General features: G+C 38.4%; 1 protein-coding gene across 1 annotated transcript in view; it reads left to right on the top strand.

Moving 5' to 3' along the window:
• Positions 1–15,788, top strand: part of TRPM7 (transient receptor potential cation channel subfamily M member 7) — a 61,307-nt gene extending 45,519 nt beyond the window's left edge. Inside the window, exons 24-40 of the mRNA XM_062629082.1 lie at positions 457–641; positions 1,032–1,164; positions 1,618–2,333; positions 4,404–4,480; positions 5,309–5,368; positions 6,743–6,824; positions 7,224–7,294; positions 9,046–9,083; positions 9,782–9,807; positions 9,958–10,008; positions 10,090–10,155; positions 10,783–11,066; positions 11,366–11,448; positions 12,140–12,345; positions 13,259–13,310; positions 13,402–13,508; positions 14,238–15,788. Coding sequence (XP_062485066.1) covers positions 457–641; positions 1,032–1,164; positions 1,618–2,333; positions 4,404–4,480; positions 5,309–5,368; positions 6,743–6,824; positions 7,224–7,294; positions 9,046–9,083; positions 9,782–9,807; positions 9,958–10,008; positions 10,090–10,155; positions 10,783–11,066; positions 11,366–11,448; positions 12,140–12,345; positions 13,259–13,310; positions 13,402–13,508; positions 14,238–14,368 — 2,368 coding nt within the window. The 3' untranslated portion in view covers positions 14,369–15,788. The remainder of the gene's footprint in view (positions 1–456; positions 642–1,031; positions 1,165–1,617; positions 2,334–4,403; positions 4,481–5,308; positions 5,369–6,742; positions 6,825–7,223; positions 7,295–9,045; positions 9,084–9,781; positions 9,808–9,957; positions 10,009–10,089; positions 10,156–10,782; positions 11,067–11,365; positions 11,449–12,139; positions 12,346–13,258; positions 13,311–13,401; positions 13,509–14,237) is intronic.
• Positions 15,789–16,331: the final 543 nt, after the last annotated feature.

Below are 16,331 nucleotides of genomic sequence, written 5' to 3' on the forward strand. Positions count from 1 at the left end.
AATTGTCTTACAGTTCTGTGTTTGATTTATAGGAATAAACAGCTCACTGAAATTTAACTAAGCTCACTATGAGCATTAACATTGAGGAGCGACAGGCTGCAGAATTTATGTGGTCTGATGCAAAACCTAGGTTTTGCTAGAAATGTTTGTTTGACAAGCTTGAAATTTTATCTCAGTTATTTCTGAGGAAAGGTACTGAGATGTTACTGGATGAGACTTTTTTAACCCTGTCCTTGCTTTGGACCCTAGTATTTTCTTGAATGTGTTTTCCACTAAAATAATCTGTAGTAAAAAACCCAAGTATTTGCTTTTGTCTCTTACTCAACTAGCTTCAGAATTCAGGACTGTTTAAAGAAAAAACCCCAAAACCAAACACCAACACCCACCTCCCCTCCCACCACCCCAAAAGCCACCTTGATGTGTTAATATTTCTTCTGTTCTTCTGTTCCCTTTCAGCAACGTGTATTTACAAGTCAAGGCAATTTCAAACATTGTGTGGAAGTATCAACGCTATCATTTCATTATGGCCTACCATGAGAAACCTGTTCTGCCTCCGCCACTTATTATTCTTAGCCACATGGCTTCCCTGTTCTGTTGTGTATGTAAAAGAAGAAAGACAGACAAGACTTCAGATGGACCAAGTATGAACAGTTATTATCCAAAAAAGGCAGTATTTTTTTTTATATGATTAAAGCAAACTGTCAGAAAAGTGCTATGTTCTTTATTATGTGTATTCTCAAGAAAGTCAAAGAAGGACTTAATTTTCCATGGTTTTAATACTGGTTAAGACTATTTCTATTCAAAGTTTCAGTGTTTCTGAGTAGTATAATTCACAGCCCCTAGAAATCTCCAAAGTAATTTCAGAGAAAACCAAACAAAACCAGATTAGATTTCCTGTTAGTGTTAATGGGCAAAGATTTTTTTTTTTTCCTCCTGAAAAATTCTGTTCTTATTAAACTCTTTGAAAATCTAAAAAGGGGATAAAAACGTCTATATATATGCATCTTCTTAACTGTTAAATCTCTTTCTAGAGCTCTTCCTGACAGAAGAAGATCAAAAGAAACTTCATGATTTTGAAGAGCTTTGTGTTGAGATGTATTTCAATGAGAAAGATGATCAGTTTCATTCTGGCAGTGAGGAGAGGATTCGAGTCACATTTGAAAGGTAGAATATTTACAAATAAAATTGTTGAATATAGGAGCTTAGAATTTCTTCAGGCTTTTCACATGTGCTTTAAGGGGAGCAAAATGCAGCTCAAGAACTGGTGTATTTAGGCAAACTTTAGATGATGTCTTTCTGTTGCTGTGCAGAAACTAATATGGGATTGATGCTTCCTGAGCAGCACTCAGTAAGCTGAAGCAATCATATTATTTAGTTTCTCATGATTCTTTAATAAACTGAATAAATTTGAAAAAGTGCTGTAGGCCCTCTGTTGATATTTTTTGTTGTTTAATTTGTGATTCAAATATGTACGAATGTACATATTGTAGTGAATGCTATCTTGAAATTTCAGCAGTTTTTTCCTCATTAAATGGGCAGAAAGTGTTACAAAGATGTTTCTTTTGCGTATTGAGAAAAATACCTTTCATAGCTATTTCATAATTTGATCTTTCTTAGGGTGGAACAAATGTGCATTCAGATAAAGGAAGTCGGTGATCGTGTCAACTACATAAAACGGTCATTGCAGTCTTTAGATTCACAGATTGGCCACCTACAGGATCTCTCTGCTCTAACTGTGGATACTCTGAAAACACTTACTGCACAGAAAGCTTCAGAAGCTAGCAAGGTTCATAATGAAATCACCCGGGAATTGAGCATTTCAAAACATTTGGCACAAAACCTCATTGAGGATGGCTCTCTAAGATCTTCGGTGTGGAAAAAGCACAGCATTGGAAATGTCTTTGGTTCTTTTCCACAAGGAGGCCTTGAAAGTAATAATGCTTTACTCTGTAATATTCCTTTACGTGATGAAAGAGATCCTCAGCATAAGACAATTGGTCAGGAGTTAGCTCCAGTTCCCCGAAGAGAAGAGAAAAACTTCCAAGAGGCAGGTTCCTCAGGCAGTGCCTTATTTTCAAATGCTGTTTCCCCTACAGAGCTTCGCCAGCGAATACAGACTTCAGAGATCTCAAAATCCACTAGTAAAAGTAAAAAATTAGGCAATTCATCCAACAGCATGCCACATGTAACATCCCCAACAGCTAAGTTTTTTGTTAGTACTCCATCTCGGCCCAGTTGCAAAAGTCAGCTGGATTCTTCAGCAAAGCGTGAAGAGACTGTTTTCTCTAAGGCTACAGAAGGAGATAATAATGTAGAATTTGGTGCATTCGTGGGTAAGTATAACAAAGTAGATTCTGAATGTCCTGCAGTCATTATTAGCTGCTCTTATCCTCTTGCTTCTGGCTCTGCTTGCCTTGCTTTCACCCAACCTTGTGTTGAAAATGGAGGATACGTTAATTGTGGTTTCATTCATGATGAGAGTGACACTAATGGTAACTACAGCTGCAGAGTTGACAAATGTGATCACCAGTCCACTGTCAACTTATCGAAGAGCAACCCCCAAAGGAAGTTCTCTTTGTCAACTGGCGACTTGACATCAGCAGTCAACTGTAGCGGCTCACATGGAAAATTGAATATTAAAGATGAACTTTCCAAAAGTCAGCATGTCCATGCAATGGAACTACAAAACCAAGATTTATGTTCTAACATCCTTATGGGACTGCTTCATAAACTGTGGACCAAATCTAAGCCACAAGGTTTGACTTATCAAGAATTGTATGGTATTTTGGGTGTATTCTGGTTGCAGGTGACTTTATTCTACCATTTTGCTCTGCTTCTTTTTGCTTTTAACATCTCTAATTTCCCTGTGTTGCTTGAATGTATTTGTTTTAACTTTAATTATAATTTCTTTATAATTCTGTCATATAGACAATATTTTTCTGAAAAACATTAGCCAGTTGAGTGTAGCAGTTCTGTGCAATTAGCAGCTCTACAACTTGGTACGGGCACTGTAGACAAACTTTTTGTGACTCATAAAGCTCCTACCTTCTCATTGCATAAATCAAAAATATTGTCTATTTCTTGACGTAATTACAGAACACTTTTTAGGCTGATGGAATCCTGAACAAGTATCTTTGTGGTTATCTGTGTCAAGCTGAGGGATCCTCCTATACTGTTTTTCTAAACACTGTTGTAACTGGGATCTTCCACTGTTGCCTAAGCTAATGTATCTTTTGGCAGTTGTTCTGGAAGCTTCCAAAGGCCTCTTATTAAATACAGCATTATGCCTCTGCTCAAGTTTTGCTTAACAGCAAAAACATGCACATTTCTGGTCAGAGTTACTTGCATATTTGAACAGTAAAACAGTGGCAGATTCATTGCAAAACACAGGTGTGGGTTTACTAACTGATTTCTGTGAAGTAGATAATGCTTTAAGTACGCCTAGTGTATGGCAGAAGATCACAATCTGGAGTTGTCAGGTTGCCTGCAGAGGTTTGTCTTGCCCAGAAAGGTTTGTTGAGGACATAAAAATTTAAATCTTTAGACAAGTTTGTTCTACTCTGTGAAACTTGGAATTCTAAGTAGTTACCTACATGCACTATCATTTTATATTTGTGTATGTGTAGGAAGAGTATCTACACATTTGTACACTCACGAGCTTATTTGTTGATCATATCCTTATGGTTTAAAAAAAGAAAACTTTTTAATTCAGAAAGCGAGACTAAACAGAAATAAGGGACAGTGTTTGTCTGACTCTTACCTAACCCTTAAATATACTTCACCACTAATAACTTTGAATACTAACTATACTTATTTTGCTGAAGCCAACCTTTCAGTGTGTGGTCCTCTGACCTCTCTAGCATTTAGAACATACTCTTCATTCTCACTGTCTATGTTTTATAAAGCTTGTGGTACAGTGCAGCTTTCCATTGTGAAGCCAAGTAGATATTTTTTTTTTCATTAGAAAGCCACATGCTTGGTAAAATTCTGAAAAGTATTTCCTGCAACTGGGAGGATGAAGGGTATATTGTAAAAGCTACCTCAAGAAAATTGCCTACATTTTCCCTTCATTTGTCATGCATACAGAAAAATCCTGTAATTCAGACTGCCCTGTTCCTTCCATGTGAGGAACATCCCCTTGAGTAAAACTTTAAAATGTTAGTTTTACTTTTTGAATTGTGGTAATCCACACCTTAACGCAGGAAAATCAATATTCTTGTTAATATTTTATTACAGTGATTTTTACTTTAGTGTGTTTAGAAAGTCTTCTCTGGTGCAAACAGGGACACAGAACGCTAGACTGTTTGTAACCCTGTGCTATGGTGATGAAACTATTGGCATGGTCAGAACATTGGAGGTTGCCTTTGATTTTGAATACTCTTTTTGAATTCACTGTGTCAAAGGTCACAGAGACAGCATGGAGTTACAGCGGTTTAAAGAGGTGGCAAGCAAAATGAAAGAAAGAAGTGCTGATATTGAGGTAAGCATGGAAGACGTTCTGTTAGATGTGTTAATGGGGATAATTCTCCTTTAACCACAACTTCGCAATGCATTTTGAGAAACTCTAATTGCAAATAAAATCAAAGAACTTGCAAAATGCGCCCTGGAAGGATTGTGTGTCTGGTTTGTGATTTAAAAAAAATCTAGTGAAAACTCATGCGACCTTAACTACACATCAAGTATTGACTGTTTCATAATGTGATACTAATGAAATATTAAACAAAACTCAGGTTGTGAAAGCTGAGATGACTACAACTGTGAATTGAGATAAAATTATCCTGTAATTAGTGTTTAATGAAACATGTGGCACTCATAAATTTCAAGATCAGCATTTAGGAAGATTTCAGTTATTTATATTTTATAGAGCAAGATGATAATGTATCTGATTTTTTAAAGTGACAAAAGTTGTTCATTATGCTTCCAAGAAGAAAAGGCCTTTCTAATAAACTTGTCATAAACTCAAATGTATGTATAATTTCCATGTTCTGAAAGAATAAAAATAGCTAAACAGAGAGTGACTAATCATAACTGACTTGTCTTCTGAATGCTATAAAATGTGTAAAAAGGCAAGTTTTCTCACTGTAGCTGTTAAATTAGTAAATATGAGTTACCATTTGCAGTTACCCCTCAGCTGAGGGAGAATCTGACTTGAGAATTGCATGATGACCATTTGCAATGTCAGTGTTCTGTTGATCTGGATTGTCTGATAAGTATAATGTGTGACCTTAAAGCTTTTAGTGTGTGTGTATTTTTGGCATAGGTTTTCTGGTAATAATGTTTACAGTTTGCTTTGTTCTTTCTTTAACAGGAGCAACAGGAAGACTTCAAAAAAGCAATACTGGAGGGCATAGAGACAACCAGACTTCAAGTAAGTAGTGAAGGTTTCCATTTATTGAGACATTATTTTCACCAGGTACTGAATGTATTCTTTACAGTGAAAACAGGGAAAAAAAGTTGTACAGTTGAACCTTTGTACAAATACAGCTGGATGTCTCCTTGATGTAGGTCTAAATCATTCTGGTATTTGACACTATTGGGATGAAAAATCCAGTAGCATTTCCAGACAGTATTGCTGTTCTTAGATGCTTAGTAACAGAGTTATCCCATCTTTACCGGTGGGACCGGTTTGATTCTAACCTTTCCTGTAGGCGCTACAGTCATTGGTTGTAAGATGATGAAGATGTATACTGAATGCTGACATGCATATAGACCTAAAAATGGGTCTTCAGAAGATACTTCCAACAGGTGCATTCTCTGTGTTGCATTGCAGTAGAGTGTTCAGGGATGGAAAGAAATAGTCTTTCTCTTACCTTCATACGTATGTATGTATGTGTATATATATACACACCTATATGTATATGTATGTGTGTATGTATACATAAACACACACAGTTACCCATGGTTTTGACACACATTCACATACACACAGGCATGTGTGTATGTGTTCAGGTGTGTGTGTGTGTATAAGGGTGAAAAAGGGTGGTAACGATTTCCTAATTGTTATAAATCTTGGAATCAAAAGCAGGGCATAGTTCATAGAACATTCCAAGTTCTACCTTTTATTGTTCAAAATCTTGAGGTTTTTACATTTTATTTAGGTAATTGTTGGAATTAATAAGCTGGTTGTGAAGAATGTTCCAGCCCTATGTCACTTGATGTGTAGTTCTGTTTGTGATGAAACTGCCTTTCTCCTTTTTTACAAAAGAAATATTTTGTTGTCAAAAGCAGACCACCTCCGTAGATACTCATGAAGTATGTGATTATTATTAAGGAATATATCCATGAGGAAATTCCATTCATAAACTGTAAATTTTTAAGTGGCAAGACTTCTCTAGATTTGTTTCTATTTTCAGTGGGTTCAAACTGAACTTTAGTTTCTTTCTCCCAGAACTACATGCTTAAATAAGAACTGGTAGCTAACAAAGGCATGTGACAGAATAGCTGAAGTTTGTGCTGGTAATGTGCATTTCTGTAGTTGTATTCATGTGTAATGTTCTCTTTAAAAGAACTCTTTCAGTATGGCTCAGTAGCCAACATGCACCTGAAAATGTCAGAGCTGATGGTGTGCTGTGAAGAGCATTTTAACTGAATCATGCACTCAGCTTACACCTTTTTGTGCAAGGTATTTGAGGTACATCCAGAAGGTTAAAATAAATAATAATGAAAAGAAACCTGATGGTCCTAGAAAAGAGAACTGGGCAGATTTTAATGATGAATAATGATACTTGTTTGATCTTTTTAGGGCCTTCAAACTGATGGTGGTCTAAGACAATCTAGTTCTTGTGGTGGGTCTACTGATCCTCTGGCAGCCCATGCAGAACAATGTAAGTGTGTTGTCTCTTCAGGTGACCTAATTTTATCTATAAATTGTGTTGATAATGTGTATTCCAAGAACATGCAAAGGAAACACAAGAAGTTAAAGTGTCTTAAGATATTTTCATGGTTGGTGCTACTTTAATCTGCTCCTGTGTCTCCTTGTGGTTCTTCTAGTCATGCCAGCTTAATTCTGTTACCTTGTATTTGGCACAGATAGCTAGAGTCATAAAAAGCTAAGTGATGTAATCAGGGCTGTGCTGGAAACTTGCAAAGATCAAATACTTGTGGATCAGGCTTTTTTTAATGAACCACATTAAGCTGTGTAGTTGCTCACTTTGTTAGGAAATAGGTAACTAACAATGACAGATGCTATTCTTTGTCCAGTTAAAAATCTCTTTCATTCATAGTATACAGCAAGAGTAGAAGGGCATCGACTGAAGACACTCAGCAGGTAGACTCCAAAGCAGCCCTACTGACGGTTTGTATCAACTTTTTTGTTGTTGTTAAGCAGAACTAGAAACTGAGCAAATAGAAGAAACAGGTTTTGTAAAGAGTAATACTGATTTGTGGATTCATTTGTTCAGAGGCAACAGAAGGAGGCCTGTTTTGGCTGAGAGAAGAAGTGTGTGTTCTTGACAACATTTTGTGTATATTCTCACTATGAAAACCTATGTTTCCTCCTGTTTATGGGAAAAAACTCCCACTTATTGTTTGAGAAGAGAATTATTTATATAATCCATAAAAGACTAGTGAAGGTGATCAGGAGTAGTCAGCATAGATTCACCAAAGGGAAATCATGCTTAAACAATATGATTGCCTTCTGCAGTGGGACAACTGGATGGATGGATGAGGGGAGAGCAGTGGATGCTGTCTACCTGGACTTCAGTAGGGCTTTTTGACACTGTCTCCCGTGACATCCTCCTAGGCGAGCTCAGGAAGTATGGGCTGTATAGGTGGATGGTGAGGTGGATTGAGAACTGCAAGAATGGTGGAGCTCAGAGGGTTCTCAGTAGCACAATGTGTAGTTGGAGACCTGTAACTAGCAGTGCCCCTCAGGGGTCAATAGAAGGTCCAGGACTGTTAAACTTATTCATCAATGACTTGGATGGAGGCATAGAGTGCCTTCTCAGCAAGTTCGCTGATGGTACAACGCTGGGAGGAGTGACTGATAAACCAGAAGGCTGTGCTGTCATTCAGCAAGACCTGAAAAGGCTGGAGAGATGGGCAGAGATGAACCTCATGGAATTCAGCAAAGGCAAGTGCAGGGTCCTGCACCTGGGGAGGAATAACCGCATGCACCAGTACAGGTTGGGGGCTGACCTGCTGGAAAACAGCTCTGTGGAGAGGGACCTGAGTGTCCTGGTGGATAAGTTAACCATGAGCCAGCAGTGTGGCCTTCTGGCTAAGAAGGCCAGTGGTGTCCTTGGGTGCATTAGTAAGAGCATTCCCAACAGGTTGAGGGAGGTAGTTCTCCTCTGTGCAGCCCTCGTGAGGCCTCACTGGAGTACTGTGTCCTGTTCTGGGCTCCCCAGTACAAGAAAGACAAGGAACTATTGGAAAGGGTCCATCAGAGGGCTGGTAGAATGATGATCAGTCTGGAGCATGTCTCTGATGAGGAAAGGCTGAGGGAGCTGGGCCTGTTTAGCCTAGAGAAGAAGAGGCTCAGGAGGAATCTGATGAGTATATAAGTATATGAAAGGAGGGTGTCAAGAGAAGGGTGCCAGATTTTTCTCAGTGGTACCAGGCAATAGGTCAGATGCAATGGGCATTAACTAAAACATGGAGTTCCACCTGACCACAAGGAAGAACTTCACTGTGAGGGTGACTGAGCATTGGAATAGGTTGCCCTGAGAGGCTGTGGAGTCTCCTTCCGTGGAGATATTCAAGAGTCATCTGGAAGCAGTCCTGAGTAATGTGCTGTAGGTGACCCTGCTTGTGCTTGAGCAAGGATGTTGGACTAGGTGACCTCCAAAGGTCCCTTCCAACTGCAGCCATTCTGTGATTCTGTGAATATACAGCCTTATCCTTTTAATTGTAGTTACCATTTCTAACTTTTATTAGAGTCTTTGCATTCTACTGCAGTTCAGTACAGTCTGATGAAGTATTTCCAATAAATAGGCTGTACTGGAAGGTCTTAAAATACATTTCTACACCAGCCCCAATTAAATATGCTCTTCTTTCCTTACAAAACTGAAACCTTCTTTGTTTTTCCTTTCTTTTATTCCAAAGGATTGGTTACAAGGTAGACCTTCAAATAGCGGTCAAATGTAAGTAAGCTTTCTACTAATGGAGCAATTTTATTACTCTGTATTTCCATTTGGGGTTTTTTTGTGTTGTCTTTGACTGTGGTGGTGTTCAGTTGCATTTAATGAAAAAACAAGGCTTTAGGGCTTTTTTTTCCCCTAATAAATAACTGAATGTGTTCACTGGAATGCTTTGACAGGTTCTATTTAGATTAATGGGGTCACATGTCAGTGGGCAAAACATGCCCTTAAATGAAAATGACTGTGTTGACACTTATTAAGGAGCTAGCTTCCTGGTAAAGGACTTTCCCCAGCCTTCCAAACAGTAAACCTTCTCTGGAATTGTGCAGACATTGCTCTTGTTGCCAATTATCCCCTGAGTTAACTGTTAAAGCCATTACCTGATTAACCTGATAACAGAAGGGTAGGCTCTTGTGAACAAGTTAATTAAAAGCACCTCTGTGGGAAAGAGCGCTTGTGATGCAAACTTTGCATAATGTTGTGCGTGACTTGGTGGTATTTAAAGTAGAGCTCTGAAAACATGAGATTACTTAACAGCCTTCCATTACTGCTTTGTAATTAAGAAACCTGTACTGCCCTTGAAAATTAGGATAAAAGTAGTGTTGTGAGGTTAACAGGGTGACCTAGGATGATGTGTCAGAATCGGTGAATACACAGTTAAGTTTTTAAGTAGTAATGACTGTTTTTGTGGCATTTCACAGGCCTTCTGAAGAAGATGTATTGAATGGTAAGTTTGTTTCTGCTGTAAACAAGCTGGGAGGCGTTCATACAAGCAGCTGTTCAGGTCTCCATGAGAATGTATTTAACTACTGATCATTTGGAACTAGCATAATAGTGTGATTATCATTATTACTATTATTTTAAAAATCTCTTTCAGGCATTGCTTCTCCTTTCAAGCCTATCATGGATATCAATTACTATTATTCAGGTTAGTCCCTCTTATGAACTCATGTTCGTGTTTTTATTGATACTTATTAGATCTTTAACAAATACTGTAATTTTCCTCTAGCTGTAGAAAGAAATAACTTGATGAGATTATCACAGAGCATTCCATTTACTCCTGTGCCTCCAAGAGGTAAGAATTGTACTCCTTGTTGCTGCTTCATGGTGGTCTTTTGAGGGAAGAAAACAAAAGTAAACTCTGTACAGATACATTCTAATACAGAATGATTAAGCCAGATTCCACACTTGCATACAGCAAGTGTGAAAAGTCTTAATGCGCAAAAGGAAGTCTAGTGTTGGTCTTGCAACACTCAGAAATGTAAATGAGTATGACACCTTTTCTAGGGCAGCTCACTTCATTAGGACATCTGTATTTAATTGTAGTTGTCCTCAGAAGAGGTGATACAGTGAGGATGGTATTGTACTAACAGTTTTTGTAACAAACTATTCTGGATGGATTCCTTTAAGTTGTCTTGGTTTGTATAAACTGTAAGCAAACATTTATTCAGTGTTCTTAAAGCTGTTTGAACAGTGTCATTAATAGTTCTAATTAGGAGGACAGAACTGCTGTGCTACTTTGCTGCTGTATGAAAGAAGTTGGAGAGCGGTCTTCCCCTGGGTTGTTTAAATTTTTTGTTAATTTAGGATGTTAGTAACAACATAATATTGCAGCGTGTTCAAGTCTAAGAAACTGTAGGTTTTAAGTGTTTTTAAACTTGGAAAATTGAGTGCAGTACTTGCTTTTTGTGTTGTAACGCAGGTGAACCAGTCACTGTGTATCGCCTTGAAGAAAGCTCTCCCAGCATCTTGAACAACAGCATGTCTTCCTGGTCACAGCTAGGGCTCTGTGCTAAAATTGAATTTTTAAGTAAAGAGGAGATGGGAGGAGGTTTACGTCGAGCTCTCAAAGTAGTATGCACGTGGTCAGAGTATGATATCCTGAAATCTGGACATCTTTATATCATCAAGTCTTTTCTTCCTGAAGTTGTGAATACTTGGTCAAGCATTTATAAGGAGGATACTGTATTACACTTGTGCTTGAGAGTAAGTTTTATCCTTGTCAGTTATTAAACATAAACATTGAATGTTGAATTAGAATTCTACCTCTCTCACTTCCTCCCCTCAAACTAGTATATACTTATTTAAACAAAGGTTAGTGTGGGATTCTGTGTGAGCTGAAGGGTTAAAAACTTCAAATGTAGATATAATTTAAAGAAGAATTCAGAAATCGTGTAATTTGTTACACTGCCTTGTGGGAATAGACACGGACTGTTCCTGCTGCTGTTTACCTCAACGTTCGCTGTCATACAATGCAGCTAATGACGTACGGCTTTGCATTGCAGGAAATCCAGCAGCAGAGGGCAGCACAGAAGCTCACTTTTGCTTTCAATCAAATGAAACCCAAATCCATTCCATACTCTCCAAGGTGAGTGTGTTTAAACTTCTGTCGTGCGGCATGCTTTTGACACAGAAGCTGCCTGCAGGGTGGTTGACAGACAAATCAAATATATTAAGGTATAGAGGTGTCTGAGGACATTACTATGAATGTGTCAAGCAGAGTTATCCTTGTCAGTGTTTTGTATTGTTACTTTTTTCACCAGTTCTGTATGAAGATAGGCGGAGAAGGTTGGGGCTGTTCAGCCTGGAGAAGAGAGAGGCCTCATAGCAGCCTTCCAGTGTCTGAGGGGGGCCTATAGGGATGCTGGGGAGGGACTCTTCATCAGGGACAAGGGGTAATGGGTTAAAGCTTAAACAGGGGAAGTTTAGATTGGATATAAGGAGGAAATTCTTTCCTGTTAGGGTGGTGAGGCACTGGAATGGGTTGCCCAGGGAAGTTGTGAATGCTCCATCCCTGGTGGCATTCAGAGCCAGGCTGGACAGAGCCTTGGGTGGCATGGTTTAGTGTGAGGTGTCCCTGCCCATGGCAGGGGGGTTGGAACTGGATGATCTTAAGGTCCTTTCCAACCCTAACTATTCTATGATTCTAATTGAAGAACATAAATGACTTCTGAATAACTTGAAACTATTACACAATTATTAATAAAACAAAATCTAGTAGCAGTGATATATTTTCTATTTATTTTGGAAATCTATTCATTAAATATGCTTTTTACTAGGTTCCTGGAAGTTTTCCTGTTATATTGCCACTCTGCTGGCCAGTGGTTTGCAGTTGAAGAGTGCATGACTGGAGAGTTCAGAAAATATAACAACAATAATGGTGATGAAATAATTCCAACTAACATGCTGGAGGAGGTTATGCTAGCTTTCAGCCACTGGACGTATGAGTATACAAGAGGAGAATTGTTGGTACTAGATCTGCAAGGTAATGTGCTTATTTTGAAACGGATTGGGGCCACAGTATGTGGTAATTTCTTTTGTGATAGTGTTTTATTAAGGATGTGTATGTCTGTAATAAATAGCAAACATTTTTTAGTGCATTTTAGTGTAGTTAATCTGAACCTATGGTGGTTGATGTTGGAAGAGACGTCTAAGAGTATCAAGTCCAACTGCTAACCCAGCACTGCCAAGTTCATCCCTAAACTGTGTGTGTCCCTAAGCACCACATCTACACATCATATCCAATCCAAATCTCCTGTGGCCATTTCCTCTTCTCCTATCACTTGTTACCTGGGAGACTCCCACCTTGCTACAGCCTCCTTTCAGGTAGTTGTAGAGGGCAACAAGGTCTCCCCTGAGCCACCTTTTCTGTAGGCTGAACAAACCCAGTTCCCTTGGCTGCAACTTACAAGACTCGTGCTCTAGGCCCTTCACTGGCTTTGTTGTTCTGATATGCATTAAATCTCGCAGCAACACTTGGGGATATAAATATATGTATATTTTCCTAACAATATGCACCATAAGAAAATTTCTGGCATTCATGTAGTGCCAGTGTAGTTACTGTGTTTATCCTGAGTTGGGTGTCGGGTATTCTGGCTGTGAGAACTGGATAGGAAACGTCTTTGTTGCAGGTGAAAACTGAAGTTAGGAATTGCAGGCAGATGTAAAAATAGGTGGAAGAAATCTGAAAAGTACTAAATGCTTGTTTAGGGGCAATGTTTGTAAGGGTAGAATATCACATAGCATTTGTGATTGGGTTGGGCTTGGGGTGTTGGGTTTTTTCTGCTTGTATTCTTGGGGAAGCTGAGAAGTCATAGCTAAGGATGCCGAGGCTTTTCAGTATTAATGCATTTATGCAATGTATCAGATTTAACTTTTTCTTCATGTGCTGTCTGAAGGTGTTGGTGAAAATTTGACAGATCCCTCTGTGATAAAGGCTGGAGAAAAAAGGTAAGGTTAAAGAAGGGTGTAAAGAAAAGTAGTGCAAAGCTTTCACCAGAGAACACTTGTAACCCATGCTGATGTGCACTTTATTTCCAAGGTCATATGATATGGTGTTTGGTCCTGCCAATTTGGGAGAGGATGCAATAAAAAACTTCAGAGCGAAGCATCACTGTAATTCCTGCTGCAGGAAACTTAAACTTCCTGGTAAGAGTTGGTTGCTGTATTTCTTTATCTGAGACACTCATCAGATCTTGTATGATGTAAATGTAATGAAATAGTTACGTGGTGCTGTGCAAGTGGACTAAGTTGTAAACAGCAGGTTTAGAACTTTATTTCTAAAGCGATGTGCCATTTTAAGATGAAGTAACTGAGATGAGCTGCGATGTTTGGGGTTGCTTGTTTTTTGGCTGCTTTTTAAAATCACATCTAGGTCTGCAGGAATTCGTTCTGTTAAAGTAATTTCAGATTTTTTTGCTGCATGGACGACACTATGCTCATCTCAAACCTTGAAACTGTTTCTCTGGTTCAGGCTTTTAGATCCAGCAGAACAGCGCTAAGGAACTGTCACAGTTCCTGCCTATTTCACACTTTGAGATTCTTTCTCACGTGAAGACATGTCATTTATTGTAAATTTGAGTTGTAAATCCTGGTAACATCAAAACAGATCATGGAAGGATCTGATTTCCATGGGAAGCTGACACAATACTTGCTGTAATATCTATAAGTAAAATAATTCTGAGGTTTCCATCACTTTTAAAAGCAGAGCTTTAGGCTTCTGTTGAGATGCATGATAAAAGCATCCTCTTCTGAGACAGTGAAATTATCCTTTGCAAGTACATGTGCATGCCCCATTCTTTGAAAGGCATTTATGCCCCATTGATTCTACTAGCTCAAGAAATGGTAATTCAATAAGACTTTGTTTTGTTTTTACAGATCTGAAGAGGAATGATTACACACCTGACAAGATCATATTTCCTCAGGATGAATCCCCTGAATTGACAATTCAGCCTGGAAGCTGCACCAAAGAATCCGATTCAGCTAATTCTATTCGATTGATGCTCTAATGATGTGACCAAATCAGCGGCTTCATCCAAACTTCATGGAATGTCACAGAGTTGTCACTTAGCTTTCCTTCACTGTAATTAAAAGATGTGTCAAAACGATGATTGCTGACTTGTAAGTGGGATTTTGGCTGGTTCATAATCTAAGGACCTAAGAACTTGTGATAATCATCTGCAGAGAACTGCATGGCGGCTGCTCATTTTAAAGGTGGAATAATGACAAGTATCTCAGAATTGGTTTTAAAGGGACTTTTTAGCAGAAGGTTTATTTTTTATTGTGTTCTGGTTTCATGGAGGATTTTCTCTCTCTAGTCCTGTGGTGCGCAGTATGCCTTCCACCAGAAGGATTTTGATAGTTGGTGTTTTAAAGTAATGCTTTTGTCTGTTTGGCAGCTGTCTTACTGTCAATCAGCAAAAGACAGGAGAAAGCACCTACCTCTGTAATGCCAGGGTATTCTTTGAGTAGGTTTGGAAGTATTCCACTAATATTTTCTCACCAGATGTCTTTTCATCTGGCCTTTTGAAGAGGACAGAGCCAAATGAGGTGTATATGTGATGCCAGTAGGCTGAGGTTGAAGGTAGGAACTTGATCTGTTCCAATAGTGAGAGTCTCCCAGATCTCCTCAGTCTTGATTCAGCTTCACAGCTGTAATGCTGTTTGGTTTGGGTTTTGTTTTTTGTATTTTGTTTCATGTGTGTGTGAAGAATAGAGCCCTAATTGTGCATAATGAAATTTGTTTTACACATTTCAATTTTACCAGGTCACTGTCAAATAGTAACAAAGCCATGATAGACTGGTATAAACATATTGAATAGAAGAAATAGTATGTGTTGGTCCAAATAAGTTGCCTTGTGAGAACACAAGTTGGAAGTGCTTTTCCTCGTATATAGTGACTGCTTCTGAAGTTATGCCTTCCAAAGAGCTTGTAAAACCAGTATATCAAACCCGAATGTACACAGAACTTGTAAATGTATTTAAAATTGTGTAGAATACATCTTTAATGTTATGTTATCTGTGGTACTTATTTAAGAGAGACTAGGGTTGGATTAGCATCGTGTAAAGTATGGGAGATTGCAATGCACCTTCATGCCGATAAAATGTAATTTAACTGTCCCAAATATTGTTGAGCATTCAGCAAGGAAGAACTGTTGTCCAACTGAAGTTTCATGCTGCGATTTTCTTTTGTTACATAGGTACTAATTTGTAATTTTTAATTAAAAGGGCAGTATATAGCTCTATAAATTTTTTATTCAGTAGTGTATCTTATAGATACAGACCTAAGGCACGAACACAATAGCTGTTTAAATGGTGTTTTATGTTTGATGGGGAAAGGTGAAATGTTATAAGGATATAATACTGTATACATTTTGTATATCATTAAATCTTTAAAGAATCTAAAATAAATTTATTCTTGTTTACAGACTTCTGCTGTCCACATGAGTCTGAAAGGTGGCTTGGGTGGATTTATGTAACTCTTTGTGTGGAAAAGTAGAATTTGCCATGCTGGGTCAGAGCAGTTGCCCACCTTTGAGGTATCTCAACTATGACTAACACCAGAAACTGGGAGGAAGGGGAGGAGTGAAAACTCTCATAGAAGACAAATGCGATGAGATTAATAATGAGATAAAGACGTCTTAAAGCTCTTGACAATGTTCATTTTAAATTAGGAGCTGCTGCTTGCAGCCCTTATGTTGCTGTGAGGCAGTAGGCAGGTATTCAAGAGGTACTTAGACCTTTGTGATGCTACATTCTTGGCCAAATAACAGCAACAGTTAATCTGTAAGAGAGGCTGGCAGTGAGGCTGGCTTTCCAAATTGAGAGTGGTTTAGGTGTTATGAAAATGTTCTTCCTATTTCATACACTGAATTTGGTCACATTTTGGTTAAATCTTAAATAGAAGTTAAGTAACCTTTTGTTTCCTGACAAATACTTAACAGTGCACAGTTGATTTTTAGAGCCATGATG

The sequence above is a fragment of the Pezoporus occidentalis genome, unplaced genomic scaffold (genome assembly GCF_034315485.1).
Source record: "Pezoporus occidentalis ecotype Australia unplaced genomic scaffold, CSIRO_AGI_Poc_V1 ctg11, whole genome shotgun sequence".
Taxonomy (NCBI): Eukaryota; Metazoa; Chordata; class Aves; order Psittaciformes; family Psittacidae; genus Pezoporus; species Pezoporus occidentalis.